At 36.9% G+C, this 25,642-nt stretch overlaps 1 protein-coding gene across 1 annotated transcript; it reads left to right on the forward strand.

Annotated features, from left to right (window-relative positions):
* Positions 1 to 3,366: 3,366 nt before the first annotated feature.
* Positions 3,367 to 21,369, forward strand: LOC121728020 (sodium/calcium exchanger regulatory protein 1). Its single transcript, XM_042116113.1, has 4 exons — positions 3,367 to 3,522; positions 18,911 to 19,077; positions 19,955 to 20,065; positions 21,090 to 21,369. The coding sequence occupies exons 1-4, from the start codon at positions 3,453 to 3,455 to the stop codon at positions 21,138 to 21,140; spliced, it is 399 nt and encodes a 132-aa protein (XP_041972047.1). The 5' UTR covers positions 3,367 to 3,452; the 3' UTR covers positions 21,141 to 21,369.
* The last annotated feature ends 4,273 nt before the right edge of the window (positions 21,370 to 25,642 follow it).

The raw sequence follows: 25,642 nt of genomic DNA on the forward strand, positions 1-25,642 counted from the left end.
CCACGCATGCGTATTTTGATAAATTTATAAAGGCCGGTTACACTACAGCGACAAAAATTATACTTTTAACATACATAATTTATTAAACAATAATATTAACGATTAATTTATGAAGTTCTTCAATTATTTAAATTAGTTACCGTTAAAGGAAACAATCAAGCAGATAGTTGCTACATTAAAGGAACAGGACATTGCAGAACAACTTATTAAAATAAAGTAGACAGTACTTAATTATAATAATAAACAAGGATGATGAGAGTCGTTGTGGTGAATTAGTCCTTAAGTTCGATATTTTACATACTGTAGGTAATCTTGCATAAGTTAAAAGGGTTAGGGAGTCGCAAAATCAGGATAGGATTAAATGTAAGTAGGATTTTACATAATACGAAGGTTATGTTACATTTAGGGGCGAATGTAAAATTTTATTACATATCATCGCTTTATCTTATCCTTGCAGTTGCATACGTGTATAGAATGACATAATATTAATATTGATGATAAATAAAACAGCAAGTAAAATTTTATAATGCTTATAAAAGAAGGTCAATTTAAACTAGACCTATTAACATCGCAATGAGGATAGAAAGGACATTAAGGATTGAAATAAAATAATAAATCTTTATTTAATAAAAGTAAAGCTAATTTGGCAAAAGTATTTATTTGAATTTCAACACCCATATTCCAATATTATGACTTCTTTATTGAGAGACGATAGCATATTATGCAGCTTACTATCAGACCATCAATTTTTTATACGCCTAGGCATCTCCTAAGTTATTTAACTTTATTTGATGAAAATTAAATAAATTTTCATCTATTTTATATAGGCTTCCTGATACTATGACTAGGTATGTTAGCTCATCTTGAATAATCCCAAATAGGAGAAAGGCTTGATTTGAATTCAATTTTCGCGAATTTTTATCCTAACTAGGCTTAGAAGTTACGACTATTCATTAACTGTTAGATCAACCTCATAAAATTGTTAAACAATTTCCAAACAATAAATTATTATTAGAAACGAGATAATATTTTGTTGATAGCTGATAAGTTATCGTGTCTTATCGTCTTCGTGGAAGATGAACACAGCGGGCGTGCCTTTGGGAAATATGATGTCATCTGCACTAGAAGAATTTATTATTCATGATACATTTTAGTTTTCAAATCATCCAAATACCTAATATTAAAAATTACATTTTCTATGAAATAGCCTTAGATGAATGATTGGTCTCGCGCTCGCGCTACGGCCGTGCGCGCGAGACCAATCATTTATCTAAGGAAATAGCAGTATTGTTAGACTTGGAGCCTTGCGACGCTCATCCATGTAAAAAACATAGGTTGATTTTTATGAATTCCCTTATTAGCACCCTGTCAGAAATAAAATATCCACAGCCGAATATATAACCTCCTCGTTTTTTGGAAGTCGGTTAAAAAGTATAAATATCCTACTTCCTACTAATATTATAAAGGCGAAAGTTTGTTTGGATGTATGGATGTATGGATGTGTGGATGTATGGATGTTTGTTACTCTTTCACGCAAAAACTACTGAACGGATTTTAATGAAACTTTACAGTAATATAGCTTATACATCAGAATAACACTAAGGCTACAATTTTAACCGACTTTCAAAATGGGGGAGGTGTTATGTTCGTTTTCTTATGTTCAACGATTACTCCGAAAAATTCAATTAAAATGCCACTTTATGACAGACTAGTCACAAACTGTGGAGATAAACTTAAGGTGCCGTTCCGATCATTTTTAGTTCCGAATAATTCAATTAAAAAGCCACTTTATGACAGACTATAGTTCTAAAAATTCAAATAATATCCTACATTATGAGTGACATATACTATAGTGTGTCATAAAGTGGCATTTTAATTGAATTCTTTCGCATTTCCGCTGGTCGCCGTGCTACCGCTACTGGTATACCGTGGTTCGGAAGGTGCTGAGAGAACTCCTGATTCTTTATAGATACAAGTTTGGGAGTTTCGGCGTTGTTTTAAGAACGGAAAGCATATGCTACTATGCAAATTACATTCATTATCATCATCATCACTACCATATCTATACTAATATTATAAATGGGAAAGTATCTCTGTCTGTCTGTCTGTCTGTCTCGCTTTCACGCCAAAACTACCGAACCGATTGTAATGAAATTTTGTATGCAGATAGTCTAAAGCCTAATAAAGGACATAGGCTACTTTTTTACTGGAAAAAAGGATTGTAAGGGGGTGAAAATGCGTAAATTTGTTCAAATTAAGTTAATTCCAAAAATTCATAATAGATGGCGCCGTGCGTCTCCTACATCGCGGTGAAGCTTGCCCAGACTTCTTTCTATAACAGGTGGTATCATCTTACATTCGAGTTTCGATTTTTTTTCGATTGTTATTACTTTTTTACTTTATTAAATAACTCAGTACTTTATCTATGCAGTGACGTAACCTTAAAAGCTAAACCTATCAATTATATAAATAGTTTAAGGGTAAAGTTGTGTAATTATGGGCCTAAATACGCTTTAAAATTTGGCATAAAATATAAAGTTTAAAAAAAAAATGAAATATCATGTACACACTGCACAGCTGTTTTGATTTAAGGGGTACCAGGGTTTTTTTTATAAAAGCTTTTGACACCAATTTTGTTGACATCGCGCGCTATAAACTGAAGTCCACGCGGACGAAGTCGCGGGCAACAGCTAGTAAATATATAAATGATAACATGAGCCCTAAGTTGGAAGTTGGGACTTACGTTTAATTTTTTAGGCAGAGAGTTCTGACTTACCCTAAAATAAAAGGGGTTGTAAAATATTCTTGATGGAGGTTTTTAAAAGAATGAAAGAACCCCGAAGTAATTACATGTGCTCAAAAATTACAATCTAAGGACGCAAACTTTTTTATCGTTTCCAAAGCAGGCTGGCTTGGTACAAGACACAAGTGGACCCTGAACTTTTTAGGTTTTCTGCTTAGAAGTCCAGGGTTAATATAACATGAGGAGGTTAGATACACAATCATCACTAGGTAATAAAGACATTGAACATTGTAGAGAAAATCAAATAATAATTTATCGACAGGCGTTCACAAATTTCAAGGTGGCTATGGCAGGCCTTGTAGAACCCTAAATGAGCTCAAATGTCACATCTGATTTTTTCGCGTCTGTCAAACCAACTCATCCTTGAGTAGCTTAGGTGCATATTGCAAACTGTTGCTTATCATCCGGTGCGACCTGTGAACCAGTAACACAGTTCGTAATGAGCTGGTATTGTATTGATCATTTCGTACGTTTTCATTCCGATTACAAAGTTCACTCGTTCGTCCGTACGATGTACAACACGCATGCGCTGTCTCCAGCGGAGCCGGTTTTCCGTTTTGCCGTCGCGTCGCGATCATTCATTCTAGTTAGAGCCAGTAAGCTGAGCGCACGCTGTTAGTTGTAGAATTCGCATAATAAATATTTAAAAATGGAATTCGTTGGCAAGAAATACAAGATGACCTCGTCGGAGAACTTCGACGAGTTCATGAAAACTATTGGTGAGTGTTTTTTATTATTAATTTTTGTAGTATTTAATGAACTCAATCGCCGGCCGGCATTTGCACGCTATCCAGTGTCGGTTTTTGCCGTTCGCGTTATCTTTAGCGAAGCGGTTAAGTGTTTTTTTGGTTTGCTGACGTTTTTTATCTCCTGGATGTTTGCAATGCGCAAAGGAAGATACAATTATTATCTGCAAATTAGTTCCATTTTTATTAGTTGTCCTTTGTATTGCACGCCTACCTTCAAATTAATTTTAAGTAAGTAATAACAAGTTTTGATAATATATGAGAATTACCTACATTCTTTTAAGCATCATGTAGCCATTTTTAAATTGCTTGTAAGTAAATAAAAAAAACAGCAAAAAATATGGTTACCCACGTCGCGTATTGATTTTTGTAAAAAAAAAAATAGGTGTGCCAGAATGTTCCCCTACCTCCTTTACATTTTGTTTCTGAATATTTTCTAAACAGTGAACATCAGTGAACATTGTCTTCTTCTTCTTGTCACTGAACATTGTTTCTGAAAATTATTACTTACCTGCCAAATTTTTCCACCCTAGATGACATTTCGTTTGACTGTAATTTAGATAAGTACATTAATTATTAACAACTTGATTTAACGAATAAAGCCATTTATGGTTTTAAATAGGTTAAGTATAATTATTTTTAACAAAAAATTAAAACCGACTTCCAAGGTAAAAGCAATAATAATATGAACTAAAAAGCGTTAAATAACTCTTACTCTATTATAGTGCCTTTTTCAGAATTCGTCTAAATCTCAACTATTTCTGTACATACTTACTACAGTCTTCATTATTTGAAGTCGGTACCAGCTAATTTTATCGTGAGTTCAATCAATGTCAGAATATCTGAAGCTTTTGGGACTGGTACCGACTTCAAAGTAATGAAGACTGTAGTGTGTACAGAAGTAGTTGAGATTTAGACGAATTCTGAAAAAGGCACTATTATAGAGTAAGAGTTATTTAATACTTTTTAGTTCATATTATTATTGCTTTTACCTTGGAAGTCGGTTTTAATTTTTTGTTAAAAATAATAATTTCACTCTTTTTAACCCCCGACAAAAAAGAGGGGTGTTATAAGTTTGACGTGTCTGTCTGTCTGTCTGTCTGTCTGTCTGTCTGTCTGTCTGTCTGTCTGTCTGTCTGTCTGTCTGTGGCATCGTAGCATCCAAACGAGTGGACCGATTTTGATCGAGTTTTTTTGTTTGAAAGCTGACTTAACTGAGAGTGTTCTTAGCTATAGTTCATCATCATCAGCCTGCTCCGTGCTGAAAAATCGCGGTTCATCTGGTTCGTGAAGGGCCGATTAGCAACTTGCAGTCGTTTGGTGGGCTTTATTGCATTCCAGTTCGTGACATTTATGAATATTTACACATTGATGGAAAGTTGACCTGGTGCTGCAGCATCACCTTGGTAATCAATAGGATACCCAACTCCTCACCAACTTAGAGCAATGGTTTCGTGTTTGGGCTCATTTTAATTGCGACAACTAGTAAGACGTAGATAACCAATAAATTATTGCATGCTGCTGCTGCAGCATCACCTGGATTCTATAGGAGCCGAGCTCCATATTATAAACATTATTTATTATTATTATAAACAAAGTTTCATGTTTGGACTCATATTGACGGCCTCATCCAAAAGGACACTCCTAGACGGTATTCATTGGGATTTGGGATATAATATTATAATCCTGTTGATAGGAATTATTCTGCACTATAACCAACAAAAGTTTAAAAATCTTTCTTTTTTTCGACTTTTAGTAAGTACGAACCTTATGGGCATAAATCCATCTCGCACTTAACCAATTTGTATTTGCTTTTTTACCGACTTCCAAAAAGGAGGAGGTTATACGTTCGGCTGTATGTATCTTCTTTTTTTTTTTTTTGTATGTTCAACGATAACTCAGCCGTTTGTGATCTGATTTTCAAAATTATTTTTGTGTTGTATAGGGTTTAACTGAATTTGGACAGATTAGTGATTGGTGTACCGAGAAATCGCTAAAGTTAGCAATCCGAGTAGAAAAGCAAAGCCACAAGATATGTTGCGGTTGGGTGGTCTGACTTCTGAGCAACATGATCTATCCAGGCCATCCGCTATACTCATCAATGAGTCTACCAGAATCTGATGGCAAATTTTGACAGCAGATTTTCAAAAATATCATTGATCATTGGATATTATAATTTGTAATTTGTATGTTTCACTTTCACACACAGAATCCAATTCCGTGATTTTTTTCACATTTCCAGAAACAACCGTTTAGCTGGTAGAGGGGGGGGGGGGAAACTGGACTCTAACGATTATTTTCCACTTTAAAGCTTAATATTTCACAAACGGATCCCTAAATCGGAAAATGATCTTTGAATACTCATAATATTTTTAAAAAACATATCCAACGACACCTGGGCGTAGGGTATATTATTCGAATATTCGAATACTCGTTTTATTCGAATATTCGACGATTTTATTATTCGAATATTCGCCAAATTTTTTTCGAATAATTCGAATACTAAAAATAATTTTTATTTTTCTTTAAAATGCTATCAAAATAATAATAAGAACATAATTAAGTTTATTTCAGAAAAATAATATTATTTATGGAAATTCTACATCTTTAATGATATGTATAAATCTGTTTTTAGTCTAACTAATGAGTATACGACCGTATATCGTCGCCGTTGACCATGTTTTTAGTTCATTGTTGTTCATGTTCATTACGCCAGAAGGGTGTATATAAAACAAACTCGTTTTTAAGAAGGTAATAAATGTAAGTGCAATATTGAGATTTTTAAAATATGTACTTAGTTAAAATACAAAAGATAATTTTTTATGCGCCTTTCTGGCTTGAAGCTCGCGATGTGATCTATTCGACAAGTTGATAAAAATTTGTTATTCAATAGCTTTACCACGGCAGTCCTCGACTGATAATTGAAACAGTTAGTACAGTATCAAAAAATGTCGATGGCTCAATATCATGCTATTGGTGTTATCAAACTTCAAGTTACTAAATTCACCAGCTCTAGGATTGTTCACCCTCCCCCAGGGCTTCGTTGCAATTTTCTCCGGACACCCGGCACACACACCGAGAATTTCATTCTTAGAAGAACGCACTCGGGCCCAGAATTCCGAAACTCGTGCTCTAATAACGGCGAAGTAATCGGGAACTCTGGCGTCGGCAAACATGCTCGAAGCGCTGCAATATTTTGGCAGTCTCATAAGAATGCGGTATGCGTTATTATACTGCACCCTGATGCTGCTCCTTACAGATTTAGAGCAGTTGACCCAAAGCTGACATGTATAAAAGCATTGACAATATGCCCTAAATAGTGTCAGCCTTGCTTCAATGCTGCACCATGCAAAACGGCGCGCGAGCATGTTACACCGAACAGCCATTGCCCGTCTCTCACGAACAATATCTTCATTGTCAGACAGATTCTCGGTCAAAATGTGTCCCAGGTATCGGAAACGCTCGACTCGCTGCACTACTTCTCCTAATAAACCGGTGGGACCCTCTCCGGACCCTTGTCAGCCTTAAACACCATCATCTGCGTCTTAGCAACATTGTATTTGAGACCATGATTTCTAGCATAGGTCTTACAAATGCCGAGAAGCCGTCTTAAGCCTCTGATTCAGGGGCTCAGAAGCACCATATCATCAGCATAGCTCAAATTATTAATGCATATCGTACCTATGTGGCAACCCACGCGGGTGCCCCTGAGCTCCTCAATCAGACCATTGACGTACAGGCTAAACAGGTCCGGAGAGGTCAATCCTCCTTGGCGCACCCCACACTCTAATTTAAAATCATTAGATGTTGTGTCGCCCCGTTTCACAAAATTTGTTTAGTTTTCGTACCAGTATCTCAACAGATTCACAGTTTGGTCAGGTATACTACATTGTAGGAGCTTTTGCCAAAGTAAATTATAATTTACCAGGTCAAAAGCTCGGCTGAGATCTAAGAAGCATGCGTATACGGATGTTTTTCTTTTTGTATAACACTGAACCGTTGATTTGAGCGCAAATATAGCCGAATCTGTTGAGAGACCAGGACGAAAGCCAAACTGCGCATCGTCAATCCTAATATTATTACTTATGCTAGGGTAAATTAATGTTTCCAAAATTTTTCCTATGATGATTCCTAAAGAGATCGGTCTATAACTTTTCGGGTTCGAAAGATCGCCTGTTCTATTTTTAGGCACGGGTACCACCATTGTTCTCATAAGATTTTTGGGCAAATAGGCTATGTTGACGCAGATTGTAAAGAGATCTGCCAACATAGGCATCACAAATTCATGCGCGTGTAAAATATGCTCTAAACTAAGGCCATCGAAACCAGGCGCTTTGCCTTTCTTCATTTTAAAAATAACTTTGGATATCTCTTCAGGAGAGAAGCCACTACGGCCAATGTAATTTCTATCGACACTAATGTTAGTCGTATCTGTATTATTAGGTATGGGCAAGGGACTTACTTTAAAGTGGTGTGCGAATAACTCGGCGATCTGACTTTGATCCTGAACATCATTGACACAGACCGGAAGACCCTGCTCAAAGTTAAGGCGTTTTGTCGCTTTCCAAGATTTGGAGAAATTTCCGTCCGACCGGTGTGTGGCAATGATGTCCATCTTTATTTTCTCTTCATTCCTTTGACACCATTTCAATTTATTCTTAAAAATTTTACGGCTAATCACCATGCTATTGAACAAAGTACCAGATTTTGGCTTCCCGTTCCACATTCAGCAGTTGAAATTAAATTTGGCCTTTCTGTGATATTCATGGACATGGTAGTTCCACCCTACAACTTTTTTACTCCTAGCAGGTACATCGCGACTTGAAACACTTTGTATTGCAGCATCTTGTAAACTTTTAACTATATCATTATAAAATTTATCTATTTCTAAAACATGTTCTTTATAAATATTAAATTTTAAAATATCACATTCAGTGCACTTCACAATATAATGACTAGAATTTAAACAAATTTTACTTAAATTATCACAGCACAACTTCTTTTACAGACTAATTTCGTCAGTGGATCTATTACCCCAATACACTCTAGAAAGAGGGTTATTTACTTTTGTATGACTATGTTTCTTTTGTATACTTAATGTTTAGTAGCTTACACTTAATCAATAGGGGGAAATGGTCCGACCAGTATACTCCGTAGTCGATAACAGCTGATGACAATGGGTCGGCGGCGCGGCGCGGCGGTCCGGATGCGGACCGCGGTCCGCCATTTGGTGACCCCTGTACTAGATTGACCGACCGATTGATTACCCATAACCGTTCCAAATAATGTTAAGTCCGACGCGCGACGTTAGATCTATGAATATTTCTCTGATAGTAAATTGAAAGAAATCCAGTACTATCCACTCCACTATAAAAGTCATGTTTAGTTATAATTATTTTCTTCATTTTGTATAATTTTTTAGTAAGGAAGCATACTTTTGTAAAAAAAAGAAATAAAATTGCGTGTGTGTTTACTTAAAACATTTATACTTATGTATATTTTTTCAATATACACGGCCAAAGCTAGCCATGTCGTAATATTATACCTAAATTATAATATTACGACATGGCATGGCAACAGAGGAAAAGATATTATAATTTATAATATCTTTTCCTCCGTTATAATTTATAATAATATTTGCATAATTTGTTTATTAACAAAGTTTTAATGAGACTTGGGCTAATTTTATTAAATATGTACCTACTTTTTTTAACTATCATCAGGTAGAAATGAGAATATCTGGGAGACTAAATATATCAGCCATGCATACCTACTTACAGGTTATCACATTATGTTTTCAACGTTTGTTAATAATATCTTCGAACTTTGTACGTTTGACGAAATCGTCAGTACGCGTAGGTACGGACTTTGTCCGTTCGCTACCTACGGGCTACACATTATTATTTACGTTCACTGCTTGTCTAAAATAAAAATATATAAGTAGGTAAGTAATCATTTTTATCTTTATTGTGCATTATAATTAAGTTATTTTTGTTTTTTCTATTCACATTCACAACAATATAAGTATATTATTTAAAGTTTTGAATTTTTACAGGATCATAAATTAAGCTCAGTCTCCTCTTTTATTGGCAGAATGCCGGCAAAACATTTTTTATTCTTGTGTTTTTTTTTCTTAATTCGCTTATGCGATTTCAATTTTTTTTCATCTAACCTATGCGTGTTGGGTAGGTATCTTTATAGGTCTTCAAAAATCATATTGAGGTTATCATTTTTTTCTGACCTGAATAGTTTGCGAGAGAGACTCTTCCAAAGTGGTAAAATGTGTGTGATAAGTCTAAAAAAAATAAATGATGTACAGTAACAATGATATTCTATGTTACTAACGTAACTAGATTGGAAGTTTACGGTAGCAACGCGTTGCCACTTCGAAGATGCCTGCAGGCATATCTCACATACCTACATAATGACATAACGAATATATGACTTGACATTGTCTTTTGAACAAAAAAGTGGTTACGCATTTATGAGAATCTTTTGTAAGACATTGCTACTCTAGTATTTTAGAAACTCATTGTACAGTAATGTATCATCGAGGAAGTTGATTCCTATCTATGCAATTGACAGACCAACGTTTAATTTGGTCGAATATGTCAATTCAATGTTAATTGTGATCTGTCAGCTGGGTTTGACGTCCAAACCAAACTACTTACGGCGGTTCCCAATATTTGATCTATCTCTAGTTTGGCCCTACTAGAGATAGGAATAACTCACATTAGACATTAGAGACATAATATGTCTAATATATATTATATTTTATGTCAATTGTGAGCTTAAATTAACCTTAAATTAACTTTCATTAATTACTAGCTGTTGCCCGCGACTTCGTCCGCGTGGACTTCAGTTTATAGCGCGCGATGTCAACAAAAGCTTTTATAAAAAAAACCCTGGTACCCCTTAAATCTAAACAGCTGTGCAGACAGTCAGTGCAGTGTGCTCATAATAATTTCATTTTTTTAAATAAAACTTTATATTTTATGCCAAAATTTTTAAGCTTATTTAGCCCCCCAATCACACAACTTTACCCATAAAGTATTTATCATTGATAGGTTTAAGGTTACGTCACTGCATAGATAAAGTACTGAGTTATTAAATAATGTAAAAAAATAATAATAATCGAAAGTCATTTGGCCAAGCTAGGGCATCGAGACCGGGTTTTCCCGAAACCCGAAAACCCGGGAAAACCCGGGTTTTGGGGATCATGAAATGCATGCCACCATGGTTAATCTTCTAAATTCATTAAAAGCAACATTCCGCATTTGCCATAATATTATGGTCTGGTCTGGTCAATTATATGGAAATCTGACATGAATTTTGTCTATTGTGACTAAAACTAATGACTACAAAAAGCTTTGAGGTGTAGTGTAATGTAAGATTTTTCAGTAATGTAAGATTTTCCAGTTTGTTGGATAACAGAAAAGTCACCTTAAATTGCAAAGAATATTCGGCTTCATACCGTAGCAAGGCAGACAAAAGGCAATTTCAAGTAAAAACTAGGCACAAAAAATTAATTACAGGTATATCATCAATAACGACTAAATAATTATTAATAACGTGACAATCAGTAATAAAAATGTAAAAGATTAAATAAAGATTTGTTGGCATACGTTTTATATTTAAGGTTATTCTTGCATTTACTGTCTTCAAAAATTCTTGATAGATTTTTATATATTTCATAAAATACAAATACATTTAATAATATAATTATGTAATTTGGAGGTGAAGCTTGTTGTAATACTTAATCTTGGCCCGTAAACCTTAATCCCTAGCTTTGATAAGATCTAATATATATAATAGAGGAGGTAAATAGTCGCTTTTTTAGTATGTGACCGCGAACTATGGTATTTAAATAGTATTTTACTGGAAAGGTGTTGGCAATCGTTAAAAATCATATTTAAAGTATTTTCGCTTCGTTTATCTTTGAATTTTAAGAAAACCCGAAAAATTCCGAAAAACCCGGGTACCCGGGTTTTCGTTTAAAAAAACCCGAAAACCCGGGTTTTGAAAATTGGGTTCGGGTTTCGATGCCCTAGGCTAAGCGTTAGCGTGATGTAGGAGACGCACGGCGCCATCTATTATGATTTTTTTAGAACTAACTTAATTTGAACAAATTTACGCATTTTCACCCCCTTACAACGCTTTTTTCCAGTAAAAAAGTAGCCTATATCCTTTCTCAGGCGTTAGACTATCTGTATACAAAATTTCATTACAATCGGTTCGGTAGTTTTGGCGTGAAAGCGAGACAGACAGACAGACAGAGATACTTTCGCATTTATAATATTAGTATAGATATAGATTTCAAAAAATAAATCAAAAATCTTTTAATTTCATAAAAATAAACCTTTGTATGAGCTCCGTGACCTAATTGCTGCTGCCGCTGCGGAACCCTTCATGGACGAGTCCAACTCGCACTTGGCCGGTTTTTTAGATATCGCAAAAGATAAATTGAAGAGATAATCTCTTACCAATCTTCATCAGTATATTATTATGTTATTTTATGAGTTTATTGCCAGATTATCCCCAATTCGTGTGATAAGATATTTTGAACTGTTTGTGCTGATAGTGCTTGCTTTGGTGTATGCCGATTGCCGACATTGCTTATTGCAATTTTCAATTATTAATTGAGATGTTCCATGTTTTTTTTTTTCTTTGCCAACTTTGTCAATCCGTCCTCAATCATCATGCGTCCTATCTATACTAATATTATAAAGCGGAAGCGTTTGTTAGTTTGTTTGTTTGTTTGAACGCGCTAATCTCAGGAACTACTGGTCCGATTTTAAAAATTCTTTCAGTGTTAGATAGCCCATTTATCGGGGAAGGCTATAGGCTATATTCTATCACGCTAATACTAATAGAAGCGAAGAAATAGAGGAAGGTGTGGAAAAAACGGGGGGAAATTATTTGAAACGGCTTATTTGAACGCGCTAATCTCAGGAACTACTGGTCCGATTTGAAAAATTCTTTCAGTGTTAGATAGCACATTTATCAAAGAAGGCTATAAGCTATATTTTATTACGTTAAGACTTATAGGACCGAAGAAATAGAAGAAAATGTGGAAAAAACGGGGGAAATTATTTAAAAGGGCTTATCTCCCGAACTACTGAAGCAATTTTTCTTTTATTTGGCACAGATAAGAAGTACACCACGTGAAGGATCATAGGCTATTTTTTGTGGACTAATAATTTGTCTGTGCAATATCTAATTAACGCTGGCGAAGCTGCGCGGAACGTTATATTTCGCGTGGTCACGACATCACGCGTAAAGTAAGCTGGACCCATTTTGCTGAAATTTGATATAAAGATACTTTGAGTCCCGAAAAAGAACAAAGGATACATTTTGGCCTGGAAAAATGTACGGTTACTGCACAATATACTTTTATGATTTGCGCGTAAACTATTCAATCTATTTTGATGAAATTTGGTATGGAGATACTTTGATCTCGGGAAAGGACAAGGAATACTAATTTTGTCCCGGAAAATGTACGGTTCCCGCACAATAAACTTTTATGATTATCGCCTAAACTATTTAATCTATTTTGATGAAATTTGGCATGGAGATTGAAGATACTAATTTGAATCTGGGACAAGGAATGTTTTTTGTGCGGTTCCCAAATAATATACTTTTCTGATTTGCGCGTAAACGACTCAATCGATCTACGGGAACAACTATAAACTAAAGTCCACGCGGACGAAGTCGCGGGCAACAGCTAGTTAATAATAATTACAAACATTCGTTTTTCAAAATTTTAAACTAAGGGCTAAGGTACCTACATAATAATTATTGTTATTTTTACCTACTAAGTATACCCTTACCATCCCATCCCTTACCAGCTACTTCGTTGCGCTGTGCGCAGCACATGGAGGTAATTACTAATTATAGTCGTCCGACATTCACGTAGTTTGTCCCTGCAACTTGCCTGCAACTTTGTCCCTCGACGTATGACTTGTTCACAACCCGTCAAGTCCCGCAACCCGTGTCGCTGCGACGTCGGGCGACATGTCGCGCCTCGCGGGAGTCGGGACTCGGGACACGTGTTACATTAGCACTATTTCGTGTCGGACGACAAGGTCGCGACTTCGCGAGACAAATGTCCCCTAGTGAAAACGTGGCTTTATATTATCGCGATTCGCGACGAAATTGTATTTTCTGCGGCAAATCGAAACTACACAGACATTTTGAGCCTGTTTCACCACTTCCTGATAAGTGCTGGATAGGCTATCCACCACTTAACTTGACAGATAGAGTATGGAGAATCTGTCAAAAAAGTTGTAGATATAGCCTATTTGGCACTTTATCAGGAAGTGCAGGTGAAGCAAGTGAAGGTTGCAACAGGTCCTTAGACAGTCTTCCTAGCTTTGATAACATAATTAGTATTGAGATTAGTATGGATATTATTTTTTCCTGATTTCTATCAATAGTATCTATGATTCACCGGGGTAGTCGGTAGATAAGAGCCGTCTGCGACTTATTGACTGAATTGGAGTTGATTGTTGACCATTTGATCGCAATTGCCGCGACTAGGATTGCCATTCGTCCGGATTTCCCCGGATTTGTCCTAGTTTGAAGGGCGTCCGGGGTGCGTCCGGCCGGTTTTTTGAAAAGTGTCCGGGTGAAATCCAAATAAGTACTTTTGATGAGAGAAATTTAACTTTTAAGTCATGCAATAAACGAATGATAAAAACTCGCTGAGCATACACACGGTTTCTTGCACAGACTTGAGTTAGTCTGTCAACTGATCTGGTGGTTTAGACGTACCTTTCGGCGGGAAAAATTTTTTTTAGTGGCTAGTGGATTTCTTAGTGGATTAGATTATTTAAGTTGGTAGTAGCTTCGACGTTAAATCTCTAGTTTTTTTTATTATGTTTCTAACCCTTGAAAACGCACACTGGAAACTTAATTTTTATATTATTATCTTTATTCGTTTTGCCGCATTCTAACGCTGTTATGGTCAGCATGATGAATGTTGTCAAGACTTAACAGAGAAACCGGATGAAGTTTAATTGCCTTTCTTTCGTGCAAGGTTAGCACGCGAAGGCAAATGCTGTAATAACAACATAATACCAAATACCGTATTACAAAAATTAGAACTAAAGAAATTTATTCTTCACAAACTGAATAAGTAAACGACAATGATTCCTCTAAAGACTTTCATCTTTACTCTTTAGTTAAGTACCTACTTATACATAGGTACTATCAGAGGAGTTGATTCCTTTGCAAATCGGGGATCTAAGTAGTTTGGTTGCGTTATGTCAAACCCAGCTGACAGATCACAATTAACATTGAATTGACATATTCGACCAAATAAATTTGGTCTGTCAATTACATAGGAATCAACTTCCTCGATGGTACATAGGTAGGTAACTAAAGTTTTCCTTTTTGTAGTAACAAAAATAATTATCTATACATCTATACATATAAATAAAATTGGAGTGTCTGTTTGTAATATTGAAAGAACCGTTTCTTACTACATGCATATGAATGTACATACGGTACATAATATATCAAAATAGCACTTTTTACAATTTTTGTCTGTCTGTATGTCTGTCTGTTTGTTCCGGCTAATCTCCGAAACGGCTGGGGCGATTTTGACGGGACTTTTTTTGGCAGATAGCTGATGTAATAAGGAGTAACTTAGGCTACTTTTTAACTGACTTTCACTGAAGGAGGAGGATATATTTTATTTTTTTATATATTTTGTTCGGAAAAATTCTCTCTTTTTTATTATCTTCGTCATCACATTTTGCTGACGCGAGCGAAGCCGCGGGCAAAAGCTCGTTATAAATAAAATTGGAGTGTCTGTTTGTAATATTGAAAGAACCGTTTTTTACTACATGCGTATGAATGTATATAGGGTACATACACCAAAACAACATTTTTTACAATTTTTGTCTGTATGTCTGTCTGTCTGTTTGTTCCGGCTAATCTCTGAAACGGCTGGAGCTATTTTGCCTGGACTTTTTTGGTAGATAGCTGATGTAGTAAGGTGTAACTTAGGGTATTTTTTAACCGACTTCCAAAAAGGAGGAGGTTATATTTTACTTTTTTCATATTTGTTAGCAGACTATCCATCTTTGTTATTATACTATGTTGACGCGGGCGAAGTTTCATAATAATATTGTATTATTTTCAGATAGGTTGTTTTTGTCTTTACGTTATTTAGTGGAATTCTGGTGGTTTGAGAGGCGATTTAAGTTTTAGCGGTTTCTGGTGGTTTACGCTGCTGAATTTGGTGGGTTAGTAAAAAAAAGTTGGCAACACTGGCGTGCCTGACCGGCGAAGGAAATTTGGGTGATGTGCAACCCTAGCCGCGACCAATATGTCGGTACTCGGCAGCGGTCTTATGTTATTTGGATCCAATCATCCAACATTATTTCGTCGAGCCACCCGCATGATATAATTATTAGGTAGGTATTGATACTATTACATACTATAACTTTATCGCATTATTATTACGGACAAATTACTTACAAAGTTTTAGCAAAATTGAAAAAAAATTGATCATTCCGATTTCCGTCGAAAAAAAAAATTCATTCCGTCGTGTCGTCGGCTTAAAAATAGAACTGCTTTTGATAACAAAAGTATTGTCCCTAACTTGTTCAATTATTGTAAAATTCTCTATTCAAACACGACAAGTTCGTTGCCCTTTACAATGTGGTGTGATATGCGGCGGCCAATGACGGCGCGCCGCGCCCATCGGCCAGCCAATCAAAGCGGTGTATTGATTCATCTGGGGCTCTTCAGTCATCCGTGAATCGTGATCCGATTCCGATTCAACAGGAGATTTGAGTCTGCATGAGGATTGAGGATTAAAATAAAGAAAAATAATTCATGCCATACATACGGATAATTACCTAAATTATTGACATGACGTTCTTTTCAACTAGGTACATATTTCAGGCAATAGTACTTTGTATTTCACGAAAATAATAAAGTACTTACGCAAAAATACTTTATTTCAAACTACCTGACCGGTTCATCGGGGGACCACCACAGAATAGATAATAGTACAAGTACTTATACTTATCTCTCGAGTTTTAAAGAAACTAACAGAGTAGGTACAGAATTCATTTTTATTTATACTTAAGTACAGACAATTTTATAAATTCTACTTTATTTTTATACTGTGTACAGTGTACTGTTTTTTTCCCACCTAAGGTAGCCATTAGCCAATGTGCTTTATTTGCAAAAAATAATGGTGGCAACTCTAGCTGGTAATGTAGATACTTCTACTTCAAGAAAAAGTGTCTGCGCTTCTCTAAGTCTACATTAAATACATACTGAAATGGTAGCGAATTTTTATTTCTAATTGGAAACAGTAATTAAGTAATAATAAGTACTTACTTATTTAAATTTGTGTCAAAAAAACAAACAAAAACTGTGTACACAGCCCGTCGCGTCTTAGGTTCAAAATATGTATATGGAGAACAAAATATATTATAATGACCACCAAAAAATGCTCTGATACCCTAAACTTGTTTACCAAAAAACGAAAGTCTAAAATTGCAGACCGTACCAACAGAGCAAAATTAGGCCAAAAATTGTGTTTTTTGTATAAGTATATGTAATAAATATTTAAGGGGGCCCCTTAAATATTTTATTTTTTTATTTTATCATTAATTATTATAGAACACATTACACAATATGTAATTGAGAATTTTGTGGAAAATTCAAGTGCCTACTTGTTATGAATACTGAGATAGAGCCTATATAGAGGAAAAAAGCCATAAAATCACATTTGTTGTATGGGAGCGACCTTAATGTTTTATTTTATTATGTTTTTAGTAAGTATTGGTTGTTATAGCGGCAACAGAAATACACAATCTGTGAAAATTTCAGAAGTCTAGCTAATAGCTATAGCGGTTTTTGAGATACAGCCTGGAGACAGACAGACAACGAAGTCTCAGTAATAGGGTCCCGTTTTTATCCTCTGGGTACGGAACCCTAAAATCATGTTTGTCGTATGTGCGTCCCCGTTAAATTTTAACTTTATTTTCTTAGTATTTGTTATAGCGGCACCAGAAATATATAAGTATACACAATCTGTGAAAATTTACAAGTCTAGCTATAGGCTATAGCCGTTCTTGAGACAGACAGACAGACGGAGAGACATCGAAGTCTCAGTAATAGGGTCTCGTTTTTACCCTTTGTGTACCCTAAACCCTAAAAACGTATAAAATCAAAAGTTACTTACATATTATATTCAAATTTTTATCTTTTTATTTGACTTAAAATTACGTACCTACTTAATAGATTATATCCGTGATTATATCTAACTATTGACTTTTACGCTTAGGTACCTTTCATAATATTTGTCTCTATCCTACGAATAATAAATATTAAATAGTTTTTATTATTCGTAGTCTCTATCACTATATTATTATCAAGACGTATTCTGTATTAGCATAAAGGAAAACCACTTCCTTATATTTATAGCAGGATATAATATTGTCCAGTGGGATTAGTATTCTGATTTCTGTGGCCCACTCGGTAATTGTACCAGTTAGCTCTCTGTGGAGTATATTATGTAGACTATGTAGGTGGTCGGAATGCGGTAGTCCGCTTCGGTGGATATCACTTCTTGGAAGTATCTAGAAAATATGCTTGTATTGTAGAGATGAAAATGATCCTCCGTCGATAATGTTTAATAGACAATAATATATACATAATACAATCTATTATAAACAATAGATGGATGACTAGGTACTTACTTAAATAATGATTATCTTTTTAATTCAGTCGTACCGTTTTTACGCGCGGACAAAAATTAAAAGGGACAAGCCACTGAGATATATCATGATATATTATCATTGTATATATTACGTATAGTATATTATATACTACGTAGGTATATAGTATTTATATCTCAGTGGTCCAAGCGTTTAATTTTTTCAAGTACAGAAAATACGTAACAATACTTACATAAATAAAAATTCGTGACTGTGTTATGTGGGATATCAAATAAAATAGCTTTGCGAAAATTGGTTTGAACGAGATCTAGCAAGTAGTTTTTTTAAGTAGGTACTTACGTCATAAATGGTAAACCTTAAATTAACTTTCATTATCAACTGAATTTGATTGAAAACCTTTTTGCTGCTGCGGAACCCTTCATGGGCGAGTCCAACTCGCACTTGGCCGGGTTTTTTATACTTATTAACGCTTTTCATTAGCTCGGACTCACGGGCTGTATGTATGTAACGGAATCTTTGAGCACGATTTTTACCTATCTCCAGTTGCGAAACTTACGTAGGATTTAGGAGCCTTCGAAGGGAGCCTTATGACAATGCAATAATTTGTTGAAAAAATAATAATGTAATTAAGCGTTTTTTTTTTTATGGTATTTCAGGCGTGGGTCTGATCACGCGCAAGGCGGCGAACGCGGTCACTCCGACGGTGGAGCTGCGCCAGGACGGAGACACGTACAACCTCGTCACGTCCTCCACCTTCAAGACCACGGAGATGAAGTTCAAGCCCGGGGAGGAGTTCGACGAGGAACGCGCTGATGGAGCCAAGGTATGTACCATCAAAGAAGTTGATTCCTAGGCAGATGGGGGGCCTACGTACTACGTAGTTTGGTCGCGTAACGCGTTACGTCAAACCCAGCCGACAAATCACAACACGATCCGACCAAATGACGTTGGTCTGTCAACTGCCTAGGAATCAATTTCCTGATGGATGGTACAACCAAAATTCTTTCTGTTTTGGGCTTTGGGTAGTCCATTTATAAATTATAAATTATCGATAAATCAAGAAAGGCTATGAAGATTAATTTATAATATAACAACATCACGCTTCATGCTGTGAAAATGTGGAAATGAAGTGTTGACGCAGACGAAGGCGCGGGCAACGGCTAGTTAAAATAATGTAGTCACTAGAGTGACTACATTATTTTAACTAGCCGTTGCCCGCGCCTTCGTCTGCGTCAACACTTCATTTCCACATTATCACAGATAGGAACAGTCCTCATAAAAAAACAATAAATAAGTACCTCAAAAATAAGTATTATGGTATTTTTGCAAAGAATCTATTTCCACTTTTTTTTTTGGCAGAGAGTAGAGACGTCTTACAACTTACAAGTTACACTCCGACTGCGAGTACAAAACGGGAAAAAAATTGAGATGGTTTTTATTTGTAACAGGTAGTTACTTAGTAGCGACATGTCTGTTTCTTAGGTCAAACGTGGTCAAACTAACTCTTCAATGTTTTACCCACTGAGCCATATGAAACTAGTCGTTCAAATAGGGAAGTACGCTTGACGGACGTACGTACGTAGTACGTACGTTTTACCTGCCATATCCTTATAGCGCCTACTTTTTTGTAATTCGTCATATTTTGATTTTCTTACCTAGTAATTTAAAAAGTTAATGGAGTATTTGTTGATCATTTCCAGGTGAAGTCCATCTGCACGTTCGAGGGCAACACGCTGAAGCAGGTGCAGAAGGCCGCCGACGGTATGGAGGTCACCTACATCAGAGAATTCGGCCCTGAGGAGATGAAAGCTGTAAGTAGAATTCCTGGGTCCAAGAAACTAAAGCCCAATTTCACCAACGACTGATAAATTTAATGCTCGATTAGTATCAACTATCACGTTACCTCCTTAGTTTTTCATGTGAATGAAAGAGAATGCATGACATTTTTACAAGCTGTTAAGAGGATACACTAGGGGCGAGAGAAATTGAAAATAGGTATTTGAAAATGTATTGCTGTCTCACCAATCTCAAGTCTCCCACCGCAGAGCGCGATAAAGACAATACGACAAAAGTTCTAATAAAAGAACAGAAAATCTTCGATTCGTTGTCCGCTGATTCCTTCTCCAAAACTTAACCGATTTAAGTATTTTTTTCATTAGGAATTAAAGCAAGGCTTGAGCTGTGTTCCTACGTTTTATTTTTTTTGTATATTTTAGCCAGTTTTGTTTTCTGGGTGTTTAAACACAGAGGAAAATCTTGCCATTTTTTTGGGTTTTTGGACGTTCTTATCTTTTTTAATAATAAAATTATGAAAAAAAGAAAACATAGGGACATGCTAATAGTGGCCATAGATATTCAGGAAAAAAATTATAACTCTACCGGCATTATCCAGGGAGGAAACAGGGGACAGCGTTTGTATGGAAAAACGGCGGTGTGGAATCCTCTTAACACTAACAGGTGAAATTGGGCCTTGGGTCATTACTCATTATCCCCTCCTTTTACTATGTCATTATTGTCTATCTATCGCGCAGAAGCCGCATATTTTGAATGTAATTTCCCAGGATTCGAAGTTCCACGCGAAAGATATCCCAAGTAATATACCATCCCAATCACCCAAATTGCGTTTTTCGCGTTACTTTCTGTCGCGCACTGAACTCTAAAACGAACGAGCGTATTCCTTCCTAAAAGGCCGTCAACGCACCTGCAGCTCTTCTAATGTTGCGAGTGTCCATGGGCGACGGTAGTTGCTTTGCATCGGCTGTGTCCCGTTTGTTCGTTTGCCCCCTTAAAATCAAAATCAAAAAAATGTACTTAATTATTACTTTTAATTTTCAGGTCATGACAGCGAAGGATGTGACCTGCACCCGAGTGTACAAAGTACAATAAACCTCTACTCTTAAGACTGCAGGGCGGAGCCCTACCCTATATTATATTTTATAGCACAACTATTTTCGTATTAATAAGTTGAATTTAAAAGTAAGATTTAAGTTTATCTGAAAGATGTTTGAGAGTTTGGTATTGGTTCCTCTTAAATTCCACTACAAAAAATCTAAAACGTACGCAATTTTATAAGTTATCCTGTGCATATTTAATAAATAGTTTTTGTATTATTTAATTGTTGTTTTATTCATTTCAGTTCTTGTAAGTTGTAGGCTCTACCCTTATGTATATGGTGCACAGACTACTAAGGGGATACTGATATGGTGCAATCCACATCAAGGGCGTCGCCCTAGAGACTCTAAAAAAGTTGCTAAATATAATGCAAACGACCACTATAATATTAAAATCTAGTAATAGATGTAAGGCTCGTAGTACAAGTGAAAAGCTTCATGTCCTGGCGACTTTACCTACAATTCATACCTACTTTTCTCATTTATAGAGAGTGTGTAAAGTATGAATTGTAGACTGTAGTAGGTAAAGTCAACTTGCCCCCCCCCTCCCCTGCGCCATCAGCTGGCGACGCCCTTGATCCACATTCCACCCTAAGTATACATTTATTAACATGTTAGGTTGGGTTGCACCAGAGGCGTGGTTAAAGTTAAAGTTATGGTCAAAGTTATGGTTATAGTTAAGGCTAATTTAACTTTAACCTTAACTTTGACCACAGAATTTGACAGAAGACGTTGCTGGTCCGACAAGGCTTTAATAAGAACGTGGGCGGGGGCGTTGCTGGTAAAGGAGAACTGTCAAAAATGGCGTTTTTGTATGATGACAGCGCTAGTTCCTTTTTTCGCCACGTGCTTTTAAAGCCTTGTCGAGCTCTATGGTTATGGTTAAATAATATGGCGTCTTGATGGCGTCCATTTTCGACTTTAACCAAAGATTTGACATTTTGCATTGTAGTTAATTCAACTAACTTTCACTATTACTTTAACAACTACAAAGTTTTATTAATAGCCGATGGTGTCCCACTGCTGGGCAAAGGCCTCCCCTCTCTCCTTCCACATGTCTTTATCCTTTGCTAAATTTTGCCACTCTTTATCAGCAGCGTCTAGTTCATCGCGCCACCTTTTCTTGGGTCTGCCCCTGTTTCGCCGACCGTTCGGTAGCCACTCCGTAACTAGACGTGCCCATCTGTCCGGGTGCATGCGAGCGACGTGCCCTGCCCAGCTCCACTTTAAACTAGCCGCTTTTCTGCCCACGTCCATTAGCTTCGTTTTGGAGCGCAGAGTAGCGTTTCGGATACGATCCGTTCTTTTGGCACCTATAATGCTGCGCTCCATGGCTCTTTGACAAACTCCGAGCCGGGACTTCTGTTGTTCGGTCAAAGACCAAGACTGAGCACCGTAGGTTAGGATGGGCAGGATGCTCATGTCGACAAGTTTACGTTTTAGGCAGAGTGGAAGGTCTCCTTTCATAAGTTCTTTCATCGACCAAAAACTTTTCCACGCCTTCTCGATTCTTTGGTCTACTTCCTTGTCCTGTCTATTATAAAAAGATGTTATTTGGCCTAAATAAACGTACTCGTCGACATAATGCATTTCATACCCATCTATCTCGACCCTGCGTTTCGTGCTGTTAGTCATGATCTTGGTCTTTGATCGATTCATCCGAAGTCCCGCCTCGAGGCTCGCCGTGCTAAGATCTTGTAGCATGGACTGTAAGTTTTGAGCTGACGTGGCAAGCAGAACGATGTCATCGGCGAAGCGGAGGTTTGTTAGCCTCTTCTTGTCAACAACAATACCCTTGTCTCCCCAACCTGTCGAGACTTTCTTGAAAACCTCTTCTAAGGCGCTCGTAAAGAGGCGTGGGGAGATAGGGTCACCCTGCTTGACACCCCGTTCAATTTTAAATTTTGGGCCTGTGGTTTCCAATTTAACGGCGGCTAAGCTATTTCGATAAATTATTTTGATTAAGTCTATATAAGTGGTTTCAATATTTTGATTAGTGAGGGCCGAAAAAATGTTATTATGAAATAAACTGTCGAATGCTTTGTTAAAATCGATAAAGGCTATGTATAAAGGTAAATTAAATTCATTTGACTTTTCTATTACTTGGTTTACGGTGTGTATATGATCTGTTGTTGAAAAACCTGGTCGGAAGCCAGCTTGTTCAGGTGGCTGGTGGAGATCTAATTGGTATTCTATGCGATTTTGAATGATTTTAACAAAAATTTTGTATATGTGAGATATTAAACTTATGGGTCTATAATTTGAGATGTCGGACTTGTCCCCTTTTTTATGCAGAAGTATGATATTTGAGTCGCAGAATTGATCTGGCAAAATACCAGTTTTTAAAATACTGTTGAAAAGTTGGCCCAAGTGTGGTAAAAGAGTTTTCTCGCCAATTTTTAGCGCCTCGGAAGTAATTCCGTCTTCCCCAGGGCTTTTATTTATTTTTAAAAGCCCTGGGGAAAACTACAAAGTACAACAAAAAAAATAAAGTTACAACTTACAGTTATAGTTAAAGTAAGTTGGTGCAACCCAAACTTAGTTGTTAAATAATTATTAATTTATGAAGTCCTTGATGGCATTAGGGCAGGGATGGAGCAGGGTCTTCTAAAATTTTAAGATGGTATAAGCACAAACAAATAGCTTTTATTTAATTAAACCCTATAGAGCCAGATACATAATTGTATCCTAGTCTATAGGTCTGGCCTGAATTTTTATACTTACGTACTTAGCTACTTTAAAAAAAATTGCATTAGGAGTTTCTTACTTCAACGCTCAAGATACATTACAAAAAAAGCTCAAAATTCAAGTCCATTGTGAAGGCGACGCGGCCTTGATAATTTGGCTGTAGCGATATCGATTTTTCTCAGCATTGACTAAAGCTAAAAATTAAAGTTCATTGTTAGTATTCATCATGTCTTTATCTTTGAATTACCCATAGCATAACAAGATTGGTCAACTTTTGTAACACAGAATAATCAATCAAAAATACCTTTGTAAAAAAAGAGATTCTAATTTTGCCAACAGAGGAGAGTGATTTAAGCTTCCAAAAGTACATAGATTGGTTCAAGCATACACTATAATTTGCCCATAGCTTATAATATGAAATATTATGTTTATGATTTTTAAATTACGCGACAAAAACCATTTTGTCGCTTACACCCTTTCCATTTCTTGCTGTTCCATTTCTTGTTTTCCATGAGACGCCGGGCCAGCCTCTCATAGAAAACAAGCAATCTAAAACATATTAAGTTGTTGGAGTTCCATAACCAAAGGCGTAATATAGGGTTCCGTAATACCGCTCATTTTTTTAATGGTCAATAGGCGGGTCCACACCAAGCGAGCCGCCGCGCCGCGGCCGAGGATGGATCCCTAAATGGATCCCTAAATCGTCGTAATATTTTAAATTAGACGGCCAAGTGCATGTCGGGCCACGCGCAATAAAGGGTTCCGTAGTAAGTACCGCTAGTTTTTTTAAATGTTTGTATGGCCAATGAATGTACCATCGAGGAAGTTGATTCCTATGCAATTGGCAGACCAACGTTATTTGGTCGAATATGTCAATTCAATGTTAATTGTGATCTGTCAGCTGGGTTTGACGTAACGTGACCAAACTACTTAGGTCCCCGATTTGCATAGGAATCAACTTCTCTGATAGTACATTTATAACGTGTTTTACGCTATACTTGCTTACTTTCAAAGGAATTTCAACGAAAAGTTCCTTTATACTTCGCCGAATACTTGTTTTTTAGTTCATCGACTATTACCTACTCAATAACTTATGAAGTCTTCTTAACCGTGATAGTAGGAGGAGCTCCGGCGGGTCCGAAGGCTGGGAGAGCAGTGGCTGTTGAGAAGATGGGGTGAGGACCTGACCCAGTACGGTCAACGTACTGCTGAGGCCTGGCAGGCGGCGGTCTCTTTCTGTGAAACGGTCCTTTCACAGAAATAGGCCGCGGAGCGGAAAAGAGAGGATAATCCATCCTCCGTTCCGCTCCGCCAGCGTAGCGGGAGAGCGGAGGCGTCGCTATGCGAACCTCCAATAACTTCCGTCCCATAGGGCTCCGGGCACAGAATATATTAAATTAGCACCGGGTCAGGATGGGAACCTGCCCGGCTTAGCTAGTCCCGGCGCCTATGGGACCGCTTCAGTTTGCCTAAGCGTTTCCCTAAATTTGGTGGAAGTCCGGTCCCTCGTGAGGTAGACCGGCCGGTCGTAGAGGGAGTCCTGTGTGAGACAGATCCAGGACATCCCTCTATACAGCTGAAGGCAAACCGCAGGTGGTTTTAGTGGGTAAGAGTCCCACCATCTGGTCTCTGGTCCCACATACCCTCGGGGTGCTTCAGCTTATCTGAGGCACATCCCCAACCCGGGGCACCCCTGATGATGGGTTTTCCCTGCGCACCAAAAAAAAAAGGTATTCGTTGGTCCAGCTATTATATCGGCTATTATATCTACGGAAGTACCCGTTTTTTTAGGGTCCCGTACCCAAAGGG

The sequence above is a fragment of the Aricia agestis genome, chromosome 6, assembly GCF_905147365.1.
Source record: "Aricia agestis chromosome 6, ilAriAges1.1, whole genome shotgun sequence".
NCBI classification, from domain to species: domain Eukaryota; kingdom Metazoa; phylum Arthropoda; class Insecta; order Lepidoptera; family Lycaenidae; genus Aricia; species Aricia agestis.